At 42.7% G+C, this 18,105-nt stretch overlaps 1 protein-coding gene across 1 annotated transcript in view; it reads left to right on the top strand.

The window, feature by feature from the left end:
- The window catches only part of RNF215 (ring finger protein 215), a 368,778-nt gene that overhangs the window by 298,849 nt on the left and 51,824 nt on the right, over nucleotides 1-18,105 (top strand). Inside the window, exons 4-7 of the mRNA XM_078667245.1 lie at nucleotides 3,089-3,220; nucleotides 4,476-4,547; nucleotides 5,408-5,493; nucleotides 14,101-14,155. Of these exons, the coding sequence (XP_078523371.1) occupies nucleotides 3,089-3,220; nucleotides 4,476-4,547; nucleotides 5,408-5,493; nucleotides 14,101-14,155 (345 nt within the window). The remainder of the gene's footprint in view (nucleotides 1-3,088; nucleotides 3,221-4,475; nucleotides 4,548-5,407; nucleotides 5,494-14,100; nucleotides 14,156-18,105) is intronic.

Here is an 18,105-nt window from a genome sequence, read left to right as displayed (position 1 = left end):
CATTTTGGACCACCTGAAACTTCTCTAGCAGGTACTCTGGGAAACCAAAATAGAGGACATTACCTTAGTTCAACGATTATCAGGGAATGGATAGTCGTTGTTTTCTGCTGTGAAGGACAGATAGTGTAAAAACCTTTTGAAGGAACTCGTTACACCAAAGCAAGTGCCAACCACTGACTTAATATGTGGCCTAAAAGACAAGCTATCATCAAATTTGACCCCTAAGTTCTTGACCGTGCCTCCCTTAGGGCCTGGAGGGGAGGGCACTTTCGGGTCAGAAAGTGTGCTAAGTTTCGGGACAAAGTATTGAAGAAAAAGAGATTCTCTGTTTTTTCAGCATTGCTGAAACAGTGAGCCGGGGCTAGGGCCTAAGACCCACCTCAGCTTGCTAGTTACCAAATACACATGCCATAACTGTAAAGACATTTATTTACCTGTATCCATGTCATTGATGTAGATTGCTCTGTCTTGCCTATACCAATGTCCTTTTTTGTAGATAGCTCTGTTTTGCCTCTCTGACATATGTAAATTGTATTTATTCTATTTGCTTTTTTTTTACCCTAACCTGTTTGAATTCTTCTTTATGTTCAATTTTTGTTACTCCTGTACTATACTTTTTAATCATGTAAAGTGCTCTGATACCCCCGGGTCTAGCCAGCGCTATATAAAACCTTTAAAATAAATAAATACATTTCTGAGACTTCAGTAATTGCAAGGTGTTGCATGTTAAATTGATACATTTGAACTGACTCTGAACTTACGTTCAAGCCTCATTTTGACATTTCTTGTGACTGCTGATGCTTACTTTTAATGTGGCTAAATTGAGTTGCAGCTGGGGAGCCATTACATAACATTCGGAATACAGAAAATGGAGTTCTCCATCCTTATATTGTGTACGAAGGATTTGAAATCCTACTGATGTCTATGGTCTATCTAAGGGATGTGACAAAACCTCTGAGGGCCTGAGTTACCAGTTAGGCAGTGCAGGGGGCAGAAATACTGAATCTGGTTGGTAAATCCTCCCCAGCACTACCCAGTTACCTGTTATTTTGCCTAGAATGGGGAGTAAGACCCTGACCTGGTTTTATCAGAAATAAATCCATGCAGCTCTTCATTCTGTGTTGACTAACCAGCATATTTTTCCCAGTAGTACCTCTCACGTTAGGTTTATTGTACCACAGATGGTTCATCAGTGTAAAAGTAAAGAAGTCAGAAGTCATACATGATTCTGGAAGAGTCAGGCAAATGGGCTATAATCCAACCTGTAATAACAATAAAGTTCAACCAATTTTGGATATAGTTGACTACTCTGTCTCCAGCTAAAGCCATTCGGAGTCTAGTGGGAAACCCACAGGTGCACTGTCATTGAAAGATAAAATCTAGTCTAGGATTTTCTGTAGCAGTAGGGCTTGTCTGTGCCATTATTATCAAGATCTGTGCCTAGCAGAGTTATTGGGGTTCTCTCATTGAGTGGGATAATTCATTGCCACTGTTAATGTGTAATAGAGTCCGAGGACCAACTGCTCCACATCCGTCTTGTAAAATAGTGTATAGGTATAGGGATTTCTAAAGCTGACCATTGTATTGCCTTTTTGACCACATCAAGTTCAATAGATCATTTAAGTGCAAACCTGACAGCAGACAGTTGCCCGGGTTAAAGTAGTCGCTACCTCCAACAAGCCTTGCAAGCAGGACCGACGTATACAGTGTGTGTGTGTAAAATACTGTGAATATTAATTTTGTATCTACTGGCTCACTAATTATGCACCTAGGTTGTTTCTCTAGCTTATACCTCACAGAGTCCCACTTCTGTCACCAGAGTAGACAAGTTCTTACTAAGATGTTCACAATCCCCATCTCAATGTTAAGTTCTTCTGTTTCTTGAATTTCACTTTTCTGACTGGTGCCTGGTTCGAAATTGCGTTTTGATTGCAAGGCTGCAGAAAAATGCCTATGATATGATATGATATGATAAATGGGATTTCAAGTCAAGTCAAGTCAAATGATCTTTATTCGGATTGTAAAACATCCATAAAAGTACACATAAAAACCAACAGAAATAAAGAACACATATTACATTTGGTTACAGGTTCATAGCAATACATCATTTTCCATGTGCAAAAAGTGCAATCGTTAGTGCAAAATGTGCAATGTGCAATAAGCAAAGTGCAAAATGTGCATAGTGCCAGTTTCTCAGTCAGTTAGCATGGAGGCACGGGACCGAACAGCTGCTTTAAGAAAGCAGCTCATTCTAAAGATGACCTCGTCCGTTTTCAACAGTGACAGATCTTTAAAAGCTAATTTAAAATCCGTCAAAGCATGTTTTCTACAGCATGGCATTATGGGATTTGTATAGCGCACGTTCACCTACGGTTTCTTGGCGCTGGAGTGGAAGGGCTGAGTGGTACAGAGCGGAAGAAGCTAGTCGTGAGCTAGAGAGAAGAGCCAAGTTTTAAGTGATTTTCTGAAGTGAGCATAGGAAGGGAGAAGACGGAGTGCTTGGGGAAGGGAGTTCCATAGGAGTGGAGCCTGGATGGAGAATCTAAGGCCTCCATGCTTCTTATGTCTGAAGGAGCAGGGGGTCAGTAGGTTGGAGTCGGAGGAGCGTAGAACGCGGTGGGGAACATAACGGTGTAAAAGGGAGGAGATGAAGGAAGGTCCCTGGGAGGAAAGGGCTTTGTGAATCAGGCAGCCAAGTTTAAAGAGGCTGTGCTGGGCCACTGGGAGCCAATGAAGGCTCCCAGTGGCCCAGGCCAATAGCTGTAGTACTGTAATAGGAAGTCACAAACCATTACTTTAATTAAGTGTGTTCTCCTCTTTGTTTCCTGACTTGTCTGATTTTTTTCCAGTGTGAAAGGTCTATCTCCTTCACTGGGGAAGAGAGAGAGAGAACGTTGTGTGACTTTGGTATTTTACAGGGCCATGGGGGTTTCTGGCAAAAATGTGCTGAGATTGTTTCTGAGGCCTAGGGTTTATAACACATTCCTTCACTGCCCCCTTAAAATCGAAGATTAATCATTAAGCACCAATGAATTTCCCTATCCCATCTCCTCACCCAACCCTCTCCCATTGGATTAATTTCATGCAGGTGGGAGATAGTGATTTGCCGGTGGCAGATGAAGAAAGCTGGATTGGCGTGGTGCCGGTTGGAGAAGAGCAAGGCGAGATCAAGATAAATAATAAAATGGAGGAATCTTTCACTGCTAGCGTAATGAATAAGGTACGTAATCAACAAGCTGAGGACGTTATGAAACGTAATTCAGTAATTCTATACTCCAATCACCGGCAACATTTGGCACTATAGAACAAGTACAGATAAAGTCTGAGCCATTGAGCATTTACCAACAGTTCCACACAGAATCTTACCAACTAATGATCATTATCCTGTCAATATTAATCATTGAGTACAGGCCCCAGCAGGAACTGAGCCCCTGGCATTGCAAAGGGAAAAGTAATAACTTTACTAGCCAGCAAGCATAGATCTCACGTGTCTCAACCTCCAAGCACAGAACCCTGCTTGAACCACATACGGGGAAAGGATGCCTTTGCCCTCAGTTTAGTGGGCACTAAACCCTAATTCTTTTGATAAATGGGTGTTTACCACTCATTATGTTATGTAGCTCTGGATCTACCATTCATTCTGTAAAATACCCTACGTCTACCACCCGTTGGCACAGAACCAGAGGTTTACTGCCCTGTGGGCAGAGGTCCTGTTGTACCCATCCCGTAGGGTCAGAGCTTGGTTCCTTACTAGATTTTCCAGTAGGCAAGCAAAGAATTTTCATTCAGATTATTACTTGACTATTGCATCTTATAGAGCACAGTAGGTTTCTGTTCCTTTACAATCCATACTATTGGGGTATTTGGTAATAGTCCCCCACAAATCCCATTACTGTCATACAATGCCAGCTGCATCAATAACTGAACCCATCCAGGACACATTGCATTTGAGATAGTACTCTCTTTATGAGAGCAATTGGTATTTGTGTGGCACTACTTTTAGTTGATGGCATTATTATTAGTCTGAACAGTTTTTTACAGTAAATGAATATGAAAAGTAGATGTCCCTCTTCAAAAAAGAGTCTCCTATCACTTTTTGTTTTTGTCTTAATTACGGGGTACTAAATTGCTTGAGAGGAGGTCTGTGGTGCATAGACGATTAAAGGAAATGTTTGTTCTCTACTGAGTGACATATTAATATATTTTAATTTGTAGCCAATACTCCAAAATCATCGTTTTGAGTTAACAACAGAAGGCAACTCAAGGGCTAACACTTCAGAGCAGGAACCGTATTACGTGCCTATAGACTCCCTTAATAAAACAGCACAAACAGGTGGTAAGGTTTGCGGAAGATTGGGTTGCAGCCAGAGCTATACCTCTACAGTTCAGTGACCTATGGGCTGAGTGACTCCATCATGCTTAGGACACTCTACAAGATGCTGTCTTTGTCTACATCTTTGTCTTACTCCCTACAGATGAAGAGAGCCTTGGTTCTGGGAGCATCGGCCCTGCTGCTCCTCGCACTGAACCAGAGCACAGTCCGTGAGGTAGGCCACAAGTCACTGCAGCTTGCTTGTAAGCTTCAACTCCTTTCTCTGTATCTTGCTTGCCCAGTATGAGTAAATTAACCCTGGTTACAAGTCCAGACAGAAGATTGAGAACATGTATGATGTTGCTGTGAGGTTGATGAAGTGAGTAGGCAGCCAAGTCTTGTTTAACACTAAAGCCAAGTAAAATGTGTCCAGGGGTTTGCCCTTGAAGAATTTTAGATGATGATGATTAACCAATTTTGACACATGAACCCTGATACATGTACTGAAATTGAAAAGTCTTGCTGACATCTTTGCTTTTGCTGATTTGTTGAGTATATCAAACAGAAATACCATGCAATGTTCCTTCACATCAAACAGTACATAGGGGTGATAGCAGAAAACAGGCATCTAAAAGTTTGTGTGGTAAGAGAACAAGTAAAAGACATTTACAGCAACTGCAGCAAATATTGTTAATTACAATTACAGTGTGGGGAGAGTTTATGGTGGGATATGGCCTCGTGGGGTTGTTGACAGCAGTCTCAATTTCAAAGAAGTAGTGTTAGATGGCTATTTTCAAGTTGCTCAGGAAGATGGCAGATCTTTGGCTGAGGAAGATGATATTTTTTGGAGGAGCCTGGCAGGAAAAGCCCTTAATTGTAAGTAGGCAAAGGAAGTTTAGGGGCACTGAACTAATCACAGGTTTGGGGACTTAAGGGATGGAAAGTGGTATAGCAGGAACTGGCAAGTGTAATGTGAAAAATGGTGTTGATATATATGGTTCATTGAGAGCCAGGCTGCCTCTGATTATGCATGTGAAACAGAAACAATGCTAGTGAGTTCTCTGAAAATACTTGTTCCCCTCCTTTCCTCTACAGCTGGATGTGTCTCAGGTTCTCTCAAAGCCAGTGATTGTTATCCAGGCCTCAGAAAATGTGACAAAGCTCCTGAGTGCGCTCTTAAGGTAAGTTCTGGATCTGGCACAACAGGACACCGATCAAAGGGTAAATATGAGATAAAGAGCAAAACGTAGGAATAGGAGGGAAGAAATAATAAGTTGGGCAATCAAAGAAGACAAGAAGAAAGGCAGGAGACCAGAAGGATGTGAAGGGAAATGTAAGTGGAGGACGAATAAAAGAGAGGCATGTAGCGAGAGAGAGAGAGGAGAAAAGATGGTGAAGAAGACATTCAAGGGTGAGCAGAAGAACTCATTGACAGATGATGAAAAGTAAATGTGAAAGTGGGAAAGAGGAACAAAACGGGAGAAGAGAGGAGGGACAGAAGAGTAAAAAAACATTGTGGATGGAAAGGTGAGATCAGGATTTTTCCTATTGAGCATTGACAGCACTATCTCATCAAATTCACTGCCATTTTTCAGTGATGTTCCCTCATTGTATCATCAACACTTTGCTCATGTTAGTTTACTTTTGCAGCTTTTTTTAACTTTAAGAAAGTCCTCTTCAGCTTCAACTGCTGCATGGGGTTCCAACATGCTAGCAACTCAACGAGACAATTAAGCATTTGGCGATTGAGTTAATAATTTATATAATTAAATCATGGGAAAGGGGCCTAATTGCTCACTAACTATGGGGTAGTAAACCATTAATGCAGACAGTGACAATCTGCGACGCCTTTCCCACTGTTGCTCCCTTGAAAGACTTTTCATCACCCATTCTCCTGTCAACCTTGTCCTGACCTTCAGAACTGTCATGTTTAATCCAAAATTCACTGACGTGTTTTTCACTGACGTGTTGGTACTGTTCTTTAATGGACTTGGTGATCTACTCACAAGTTTCAAGATTTCACCCCTGAACATTTTAAACCTCAACAATTGAGCGCCCTCCACTAACATCTCATGTAATGCACTTGGGTAGCATGGAAGGAAAGAAGAAGAAGGTAGAGAATGGAGAGACAGAGAGTACAAGGGTGGTAAGAGAGACTAACTAGGGGCTGAGGATAAAAATAATGGGAGATAGAAAGAATGTGAGAGATGTAGCAGGTGAAAATACAGTACACATATTTTGTTTTCACCTTGCACATTACCAGTTAGTTCTCTCATTATCATAATATTACTTATTTTTTAAAGGAATGCCTGCAACTTGAGGCTAGCAAATGCACCTCAAAAGGATGCAGACGTAATCAGGTCCAGGTACTTTAAAAAAAATAATTCAAGAGGAGCTTTAAGCATGAGTATCTCAGCCACATGTCAATATCAACTGACCGGTGCAATGTTCTATCCTGTAAAATTGTAACATAGAGTTTAGCATGCCCCAAGATTAAATATTCTCAAAGATACAGGGCAAATGCCATACGTCCACTTTTTTTTATACACTTTACTCCAAAAATAGAGAAGAAAAGCAAACTATTTGCAGTGCTCATGCCACAACGTATAAGCAAATATCACTTTAAAACTTAATTGTGAAGATAACAGATTATTTAGGTATTCTCTTACATTTCTTTTATCATTAAATTCATCATGGGATTGAGAGCTTTGGTTTCTATGCCAGCACCCTCCAACACATTCTTTCCACCATTATTATTACTATTCAGTACATAATTCAAATTCCATATCCTTCCATTTTTGTCCTTTATCGCATTCTTAAACATTTTATTGAATCCAAATGTCTTGTAAACATGGACAAATCTTTCTTCCACACTGGAACTTTCACAATTATTACACCCCCACATTCACCACTGTCTTTGAGACACCGTTCTCTTAACAAAACTATCTTTCCTCCTCTCCTACATAACCCTTTTTCCTCATGCTAGTCACTTTTCACATTCAGATCTACTTTATTCTTGTTCCACACCATCTATTCCGGACATGCACAGGTATTGGAACACTTCCCTTAAAATAAGTCAAAGAGAGTTTATCATTTTAGTTGACCGAGGAGAAAAACCAAATGCACCTTTTCTTTCTGTGATTCTTCCATCCAATACCGGTAAACCTAGCCAATTTAATTTCTTCTTTTATGTTCTTAATAAATATTTCAACACCCTGTTAGTTTTGCAATGAAATAAGTCCCATTTTTGGTTCCTTATTCACCTGGTAATAGACCAATAATATCAAATGTTACCTTTCCTGTGGTTCCTATGGAATTTATTTACAAGCCATGGGGGCACTATAACAACTTTGTTTAGTATTTTATTAACCTTTCTGCATCACCATCTAGACCTGATAATCAGAATTCCCCTTTAGTCTTCCCTTAGTTTCCACAACTCCTAGATGCCCTCTGTGAGACAAAGCTAATAATTTGAGTCTGAGTTTTGCTGGTGGAACCAGTGTAGCTCTACGAACAACCCTTTACTGCTAATTCTTTCCTTACTAGCCAAAAAACCTGGCTTGGCAGTTTGGGTTGGACTGTTCCTGTTCGTGGGGGCTGAAGACTGATTTGCACATGGCTGGGTCCAAACTGTGGTGGCATGGTGTGCAAAATAACTATAGACTGGCAGGTGGCCTAGAGTAATCACCAGCGACTAAGATTAATTCAAGCATTTCATCCATCACTTTTTTTTGTATACTTCAGTGTGACGCCCTTAGTGAGACTGGTATACTGGTGCAGACTGTGCCACTGGAACCAATCTATGCCCCACTGATAAGCCCTTATAAGGACTAAACTGGTCTTTGGTTGCTTGTGTTCTAGTTCACGGAGGACTTGTACTGGCAGTTGGGCTAGACTGTTCCTATCGGAGCAGGATCAAGACTGATTTGCATATGGCTGGGTCCAAACTGAGGCGGCATAGTTGTGTAAAATAATGATGGACTGGGATGCATCCAGAATAATTACCAGTTGCTGGGATTATTTAAAGTATTTTATCCATCATTTGTTTGTATACTTTAGTCCTTAACAGTTAAGGGCAGATTCTTTACAGGCTTAAATCAGTTGTTAATTTACTCTTGTGTACATTATTATTAAGACAGCCTCCTTGTTGAGGACTAAAGGAAATCCTCTTCAGATTTCCAGTCTTCTTCCAAAGCTTAATTTACTAAAATGTACTGTTCTGAATTAGGATCTCATTTAATCATGAACAATGTTTGGTGAACCCATCACAAAATACAGTCACTATTTTCAGACACATAAACTTTAAGTACAGCAGTTTTATTCATGAATTTTATGATGGCTTTAAAGTAGGCCCTTCATTCTTATTGGTTTCCCTCACACTATCAAGGGTATATATCTAATTTGTTTAGTCTCAGATTCTCTCTAACATTTCATCATATACATTTCTTGATAGTGTACTGTCTTGAGCCTGAATCAAGTGCTTTCCCTTCTATTGTCTCTGCCTTTGTGGGATTTCCTTTAGATGTACTACATATTTGTAGGATCATTTCTCTGCTCTCCTAACAGTGTTTGCACTCTTATTTTTCCATGCAGTCCTGCACCATTTCATAAAATGTCCTTCCCTTCCACACCACCGTTATTGCAGACCACTGTGACAACCGATATTATTAATAAGTTGTCCAATTTCCTGAATTAACTGAACTCACATCAGCTTCCACTTCGCACACTTGTATTCGTATCAGTTGTTCTCATAATGTTACTTACACAAAAATCATCATATGCTCTTCTCTCTTCACCACTGCCAAGACTTCACTATGCTGGTTCATCCTTAAGGCACAGGTGTTTATGTAGTTCTTACCGGAGTATTTGAGAAGAAATTGATCTCTAATCTTTTCGTCCACTTGTATGGCAGAAAGTCCAGATGTCACAGACTAAGGTTGATAACCCCATCTTGGTTAATCTATTCCTCATATCAGAGACGTCTAGCGTAGAAGCCCTACTCGACTCTAGCCCCAACAAATGGGCAATGGTTGTGGTTACAGTTGGTTGGGATCATGTTTTATTGCCTGAGGTCATTCCTGATTATTTTACAGCAATATTGCTGTGTTTGTTTTTAGATTCACCTTTCTGGTCCACTTCACTTTTTACTGATATCTAAAGACTATTAAGGAGGTTTTTTGGCTTGTGTGTGTGATTTTTAATTGGATCTGTATTTTTCTACCTGTGCCCTTTTTGTGAGGTGATGATGTTTCAAGTAGATACCTAGTGTTAAATAACAGAGTGAAAATGTTTCATGAGAGGTGCACTTTCCGCATATGTTAAAATTAGAATAGTTTCAATGACCTTTAAAACACTCCCTCAAGGTGCAGTGGTTCCTGGCAGATTCCATCGGTGAATAGGTCTGCTTGAATGCACAGAGACCTATATATCTACAAACTAGTCAGGGGCCATTGTGATTGTGTGCGGCAGCAAGTGTTCCCCTTTGTGCTGATACAGGTGCGGTGCATGTCCCACAATCACTTAAAAAGAAGGCTTCATATTGAATATTATTGCTGGGCAAGAAAAAATAAATTATATTTCCTCATCACGATAAATACATTGATGCCGTTTTTGCTGACTCTGCCTTTCAAACTCAGTCTCCGCTCTTGAGCTAATGGATGTGGCATTATTATTTTTTATAAATCTTTTTACTATGCCAAGAACAAAACACTTTGCTACTGATACAGCACACAGTTCAGAAGTCAATCTGTCATACATTACATAAATTGAGCTGACAATTTGACAACCTGTCAGATAAATTGATGTTTCTGTATTCCTTCCAGGGGCCCCTAACTTTTCAAATGTCCATAGAAAGCCCCTGTCTTTATATATTGTGTGTTCAGGGTGTGTACACCAGCCTATTCCTGCCTTCCAGTGTGATAATGTGGGTACTTCTTTGCTCCCCCACTTCTGGGAAATGTCCCTTCGAGCTGTAATAGAATACTAACAAGACACTGAAGCTCACCAAGACTGTGTGTTAATGATTGGCAAGCTAGACCATACATTTTATGGTTCCTTTATTTTCAAAACTTCTGGTAGTTGTGGAAAATCTTGATTAAACAATAAACTTCACAACTGCAAATCTACTAGCATACAACTGACACATGTTTCGTCTCACAAGAGACTTCTTCAAGACTTCCAGTATTTGTGTTAGAATATGAGTCTGTAATGTATCCAGAAATATGAGTTCATGGTATCTTTATCCTACTTTCCCGCAAGCCTGGAAAGCTAATCCATCAAAATCTACTATCGTAAGAATTCTTTCAGTGTCTCTGCATCAACATTCGGCATGTAATCTTAATCAGTCATTATAAGCTTCAAAATAGTTCCCCCTGCTCTTGTTCAGCCTCCATGTGGTTGAGAGCGGGATGGTATACACTAACCCTGGGCGTAGTTCGCGTAGTAGCGCTATGCGAAGTGCATTTCGCACTACGCGAGATACGCGTAGCGCTACACGAACTGTGTAGTACGCTGCTCGGGATGATTGCACACTGCCGGATGCTTGTCTGCACTGTGCAGTCATTGAAAACGGCATCTCACACAGTGCGAGCTGTCATTTTCTGCCCCTCGAGTAGATTTTTACTCGAGCGGCAGCTTTCTCAATGCGGACTGGTAGTTTCTCATCGCGAGCATACGCGAACACTCGCAATGAGAAACCTGACCTCCCCACGTTGAGAATCTCGCCGGGAGGTTTATTTTCCACGCTTGTAATTTGCAACTTGATGTTGCTGATCGCGAGCGAGGAAAAAGTCTTGCCGAGATGTCATTTTGCTCACCGCGGTCGCCAACTTGACGTTGAGGACAGCGAGCAAGCAAAAAATGCCAACTACGCTACGCGATTTTGCACTGTGCTACGTACAATTCACGTAGCGCGAAGTAGCACAAACTACGCAAACTTCGAGAGCATAGCGTAGTTGTCCGCCCAGGGTTAGTATACACTGACTCTGCAAGTTAGGGCAGGGGAGCAATCCTTCCTGCCCCTAAATGTCTCTGAATTTCGCTATCCCAATTATTTCCCAATGTTGCCTCCAATCCAACTCTTGTAAGACCTCTAGCAGGGCTGAGTCCCATTGTGCTGTCTCTATTGTTAGTCGTCCATAACCAACCCATTTTCTCAGTGGCTAGTTTCCATATTTTTATCACGAGTTCTCTCTTGGAGTAGTGACAAGGTGGCCTGTGCTTATTATAGGTCCTCCTTAAGTATCCTTAGGGGGCCATTAGTCTCCTAGCCGCCATAAGAGAAGGTTCCTGCTGAGGTGCAAACATCTAGTCTTTGACAACCTGCAGTTGTTCGGTCCAGTAGTACAGACATAGGTTGGATGGGGCATTATTGACAGAATTTCAACCCCTGAATACATCTCTGACATCCGTCTGGGTGACTGCAAGTTGATTATAACATTTGCTGTTGTGATTACTAGGAACCCCAACACATGGAGTTGTGGTGTTTTCTAAAGCCGCCGATTGATGTGGTAAAGTAGCCCTTTCTTAATGTGGAAATATGGCTATTGTGTAATGGGTCCTTTTTATTTTTTTCCTTGTGCCTGTTCAGAGGCAAAATGTAGTGACTATTGGGTTTTTCTGAAGCTTCCTCCTTCTTGATCTAAACACCAGTCAATGCCTTCCTCCTCTAGCCCCCTATTTCCATATTTTCAAAAACTGCATGCCCTTTCCTCTTTTTCACTCTTTGTTCCCTTTGACAGGCATTTGTTTGCTAGTGTAGTGTCCACTGTGGTCTTCTTTCAGCCAGTCTTCCAGAATTATTTTGGTAATATGGGAAACCCAAGAAGTTCAGTACATCAGATTATCGGTTCCACAAGCAGAGGTAGACCAGCTTCTAAATCCTGTTGCTCTTATGAACCATATCCTGTTTCAGCTTTTGTATTGGATAGGGAATGGTCTCTTCGTGTAGGCACCTACATTTTGCTCCCTCTTCTTTTCCTTGAGGGAACAGTGTACGGTTTGGTTCAACACCGATTGACGACAGCTGTTTTCTACTAGAGCTTTTGTGTGTATCCATATGATTCGGACTTCACAGCAGTAGATCTTTTTCATTGTGACTTGGTGCAGCACAGATGTTGCACTGGGTTTTTATTCCCTGAGAAAAATGGCCCATAGATTCAAAGCATTTTTCTCCATGATCCGTGCAATCCAATGGAATCACTTCTTCCATCTTCTGGAAAAACAGAATTCAACAATTAGCTGTGGAATCTGGTTACATTTTTACATGAATCGTTTCATTCACAAAGTTGATTCCTCTGAATCTTTATCAAAGAAATTAGCTCCAGCATCTGTGAAGTGGATTAGCAATAACCTCAACCCTGTGAGTAATTCTCCTGTACCATTGTGCGGGAAGAATAACCCATTAGAAGTACCTTTTACTTTGCAAGAGTTGTATATGCATAGGCACTGTAGAGTCAAGTTCCACTGCCTTGTGAGAGTCTTGTCTTAGAGTTGTTGCTGCCTGGGAAAGTTTAACAAATCGAAGTTATTTCATGAGGGTTCTTTTAACTTCTGGTTAATATATATTGTTGTTCTTTTAAAACCAGTTTGGAGCTCGATTGATATTCGGTGATCATCTTCCACATAGCTTCCATCATACAGGATCCTAACATTCTGCTTCTGAGATAATTTTGTTTCTTCATGAGAATATCACTCATGAAATTCACAGCACCTCGACCCCCGTTAGACAAATCATTAATCTGATAAATGTATCTTAAGTAAACCCAGGGCTCCCCTTCAGTAAGGATTCTTTTTGAAAGAGAAATGACTGTCTGAATTTGGCCTCCTCCATCCATGACAGATCCCCCTTTAGCACATTCCCTTTCATTCTTTTCCATGAATCTTTTTCACTTGCTTATAAGCAAAAGGAATGCTGCCTCAATATGTCAGCTTCCTAACATGACCAACCCCAGAATGACTTCGTAGCTCTCTTTTCAACTCACTTCCCCTCTGGGCTCTTCTCTTCTTTCCACCTCTCTATTATGGGTAGGGTGTGAAAGTTGACTATTGTGAGTTGGATCAATTGTAAATGGATGAGCCACCATAGATAGGTTAGGTTCACGTCCCATAGTCAGAACTTTCAGTGTGTCTTGCCCTTCCATTTCATTCATGATTTCACTATTTCTACTGTCTATCTGGTTCCTTTCTTGGGAGGTGGCCTGGCCCTGGGTAAGTGTTATGGGGTTATAATGTTGTGATGTCCATGCGGACTCTAATATCCATGCGGACTCTGATAATACCCAGCAGGTGCCATGAGCCATACATTTTTGACTCCGGGCTACACAACCCAAGGCTGTCTTAACCATAATGTCAGTCCAGCACATTATAAGAATTTGTTTTTGTAGAATTTTGTATTTTTATACAAATAGCCTTTGCCTCTTTCCAGGTTTAGGCTTTGATAATCGGTTAATTACCGAGGGAGTGAAGAGATGGAGCAACAGTAAGGAGGTTGTTAATATAGATGGAAGCATGAGAATTGCATGGGAAGGAAAAACTTTAAACTATAATGGATGTGGGTTGACCACTAACTAGGTGTGAGCATAGAGGCATATCTCAGGGGAGGGTGAGAGCTTGATATGAACAAGAGTGTAGCAAGATCTTCTGGGAGAATGGGTGCTTGATGGGAACAGGAAAGTGGAATAGTCTCGCAAAAGTGAGTGGAGGGTGGAAGGAAATGAATATATAGAGATGTCATTCACATATTTACGTAAAAGAGAGATCTAACAGAATTCCCATTTTGGGACTTCCAGGGGTCTACGAGCTACAACGAAAATAACATACAAGGCAGCTTTGTTGGAGAACCTGGTAAGTACTTCTTACAGAGACACTTTAGAGGTGGGCAGGCAACAGGGAAATTTGTTACAGTAGAACCATAGTAGTGGTGTTATTAATATAGAAGTAAACAATGTTGGGGTAGATGCCGTTTTCCAAGTGTGATGCCTCATTCAATGTTGAGCCCACTGAATAGGAGTGGTAATACTACAGGGGTGCTTATTGGGTGGTGTGACTGTGGTATTCAAAGTGCTAGTTCAAGAATGACTTAAGTGAACCAAAAGCCTCTGCCGCCAGTCAAGACCATTCTGCTTTATATTCACTTTTCCCCTAAAATGTGTTCTAAAATAGACTTGAGACATATATCTGCTCCAAAAAAAACACCTGATGTAAAAGGACTAGTTTCAATTAACATCCATTTGCTTCCCTAAACAATACTTTACATATAGTAAAGGCAAAACAGGAGTAGTCATGGTCTTTCAATACACAGAGTAAAAGAGGAGTCTTACAACACGGCCTATACTTTCACAGTAGCTTCTCTGTATTCACCGAACACTGGGCAAGAAAAACTCTTTAAATGCATGGCCGCAGAGATACTGAAAAGAGAACAGAGACATAGCTATGGTGAGTACTTGCACATAGTTATGAGCGGGGCGAAAGATAGATTGGCACATAGATATGGGCAAGGCGGCACCAAATGGCGCAATGTGGCTTACCCAGATATGGTTAGAAGATATCTCATGCCTTCAGCAGCCCACTAGATTTTACATATTGCTCTGCAGTGTACTGTACGTATTTGGAACTTCAAAATAATGTCACTGATGGTTATGTCTACGTGGGTGGTCCACATCTCACTCTCAGAACAGGTACTATTTAAACTTACAGCCAGGTCACACCAGGAGAGCTCCGAGCTGACGCACTTAGGGAGGCCGTTTAGCCCGCAGGGTGGGACGCTCTTATGGCTGCTGCTGCTTGGGGGCAAGGATTCAGGCCTCATAATTCTGCTGGTGTAGAGGGAGGTCACACCAGGAGAGTGTCGGCTGGGCTCACTTAAGGAGGCTATTTTTCCTGCAGTGCGGGACGCTCTTACAGCTGCTGTTGCACGGGGGCAAGGACTTCAGGCCCCAAAACCCTGCTGGTGGAGAGGCGGGTCACACCAAGTAGGGTGGAGAGGCGGGTCTCACCAGGAGAGCACTGAGCTGGCACACTTGATGAGGTTGTTTAGCCTGCAACATGGGATGAACCTGGGCACGTGCCCGGGCGAAGACTAGGCCAAGAGTGAGCCCATTTAGGCTCATCATCGCCTGCAGGAGACTGGGCTGTGCCACCACTCTTGGTTGAAGGTCAAAGCCACCTTGAAGGCCTGAGCTCACAAATGTAAATGTATAGGCCCTTTATAAAGATATTGGCCCCTGTTCCTGCTTTTTGATAACTTGATTACTTTTTATCTAAAAGGCCCACTTGTCACATTTTCTTTATGGAGAATTGGGAAATGCCGGGCGGAGAAAAAACGAAAGTATCCACTGCACCAGTAGGCTTTATATTAAACACTTTCTTGCCCAGAGCAGTCGAGGTATTTCTAAAGAAATTGGTTTGGTGGAAAGGCGGCTGTCCTTGGACCAAGGCAAAATATTAGCCATTCCCCCTCTTACGTCACTCAGGCGACCTGACCTGACTTAGTAAAAACTCATATTGCCCCAGCAGAGGATGATTCCATCAGGAGGGCTGTAACTTCTACACTGGATGCAACTGCCCTTGACTCCCCGCATACCAATAAAAGAGACTCCTCTGTTAACAGGAACAGACAGAGCAAGGTGTTTGTAGTGTTACGGTAGGGGCCCATAAGAATTTAAACAAAAATAAAAGTTGTCTGTACACGTAATCACACTAATTCATCTGTGCGTAGGCGCTGCAGAAAACAATCCTGAAATCCATTGTGGCCTGGAGCCTTTGATCTCAAAGCTAACTAACTGTGATTATTGAAAAAGTACAACTCCCACATACATCAGCGTGGAGGAGGCAATGGCAGAAAATATTGCCCTCGCAACCGGAAATCATGCAAGGGTACATGCACAGGGAACTTCACTCACCATAATAGCTACTCAACCTATCAAATCCATTGGAAAAATTCCTCCTACCGGGGGTGCGGAACCCCAGCAAAAGATCTCGCAATATAGGAATTCTGTCCCTGAAATTAAGTCAGGAAGGTTGCCCCTGCCAGAGGATGCCACCAGTTGCCTTCATCTTAAGCTTTCACCTGTTGCCCCAATGTAGCAGTTCTGACAAATGTTCCATGTCTGCCTACAGCCAGGGTGGAAACTTATGATGATCTCAAAATAAGGAGTGCCATTCAGGGGCGTAACAAATGCCCCCGCAGCCCACGCAGTGCGGGGGGGAGGCCTCGAGCTCCAGGGGCCCCCTCAACATCCACAGTACCAACACCAGAGAGCTCCATAGTGACCTCCACTGACTGCACAGCTCCTAACTTGGCTGCTGCCTCTTCTCGTCCGACAGGCTTAAGGGGGCTGGCTCAGCTCCCAGCTAGCATAATATAAAGAGAACTTCGATTATACAATACTCTGCTTTATCAGTGAAGGGTCGACTCAAGCCAGTCTCATTGGGATTTACGATATAAAGGTCACACGTGCGTGCCCTCAATGTCTAATTATCATGCACATCAAGCGGGACATACCTCTGTGAGTGAGTGCACTTAAGATCATTTAAGAGGTCCGGACCGGCAGGCTGTTTTGGGCCAGTGGCGGCAGTGGCACCTTTATTTGTCTGACTTTAGCCTGTTAATATCCTGATGCGCAGTGTTGTCCCACTGAATGTTGAGCCGTTTAACAGAGCTGACTCGGCCTGAAGGTATTGGAGAGCTCCAGCCGAGAGATCGGGGTCTTGTGTTTGCAGGGGCATCCGGACCCTCACTCCACAGCACCACCATGCTCACAGGTGTACAGAGAGAGATTGTGGCCCCTGTTTATGTCCGCTCACACGCAGGGGGCTCAGGGGTGCCATCCCCTCTTCTGTCCCGCTCGGCCTTTACCAACGCCGTTGAGCTGTAAATTTATTAGCGCAGCCCTGGCCTCAGAAAACCAATACGAGCAGGCTTGGGTTACCAAGCCTTTGCCCAGGCCCGGACTGGCCGTTGCGGGCACCGGGCAATCCCCCGGTGCGCCGCACGGGTGGTGGCCGGTTTTGGGCACCTAGGGACCGTTTTTGTTACAGGGCCGTTTATGCAGCATAGCTGCAAAATCGGCCCTGTAACAAAATCGGCCGAAAACCGGCCCCGGCAAAGAGCTCGGTCGGACCCACAACCTCACCCTGGGGGGGCCGCCGAGCACTTTGCCGGGGCCGGTTTTGGTTCCCAGTCCGGCCCTGCCTTTGCCCCCACACTCCTGGGGCCAAAGGGGGCACCCCCAGGGTGTCGGTTAGGGGTGTTGTTATTGTTATTGTTATTTTGGATTTGTATCGCGCCAATCACCTACAGGTCTCTAGGCGCGTGGAAATCGGTGAAATTTTTACAATAACTACATACAACATGGAGAAACAATGCACCAACCAGCTATACCCACACCCTTCCAAATAGCAATGTTTTTAAAGATTTCCTGAATTGCAGGAGGTTCACCTCACTGCGTAGCCCCTCAGGTAGCTTATTCCACAAGTTGGGGGCCAACACAGAAAAAGCTCTCCCTCCCTTGGTCACCAATTTATATCGAGGGCAGATCAACAACTGAGAGCCAGAGGATCTGAGAGTTCTTTTTGGGCTGTACACTCTTAAACGATCTTTGATGTAATCAGGTGCATGGCCATAAATTGCCTTATGGGCCGTGCAAAGGCTCTTAAACTCTACCCTCTCTTTCACCAGGAGCCAATGTAGGCTCTGTAACAGGGGAGAGGCCTTGGTCCTTCTGGGAAGTTTAAAAATCAGACGCGCCGCGTCATTCATCACAACCTGCAACCTATTGGTTAGTGATTTGGGA

The sequence above is a fragment of the Lissotriton helveticus genome, chromosome 11 (genome assembly GCF_964261635.1).
Source record: "Lissotriton helveticus chromosome 11, aLisHel1.1, whole genome shotgun sequence".
NCBI lineage: Eukaryota > Metazoa > Chordata > Amphibia > Caudata > Salamandridae > Lissotriton > Lissotriton helveticus.
This window is presented reverse-complemented; position numbering and strand designations above follow the sequence as displayed.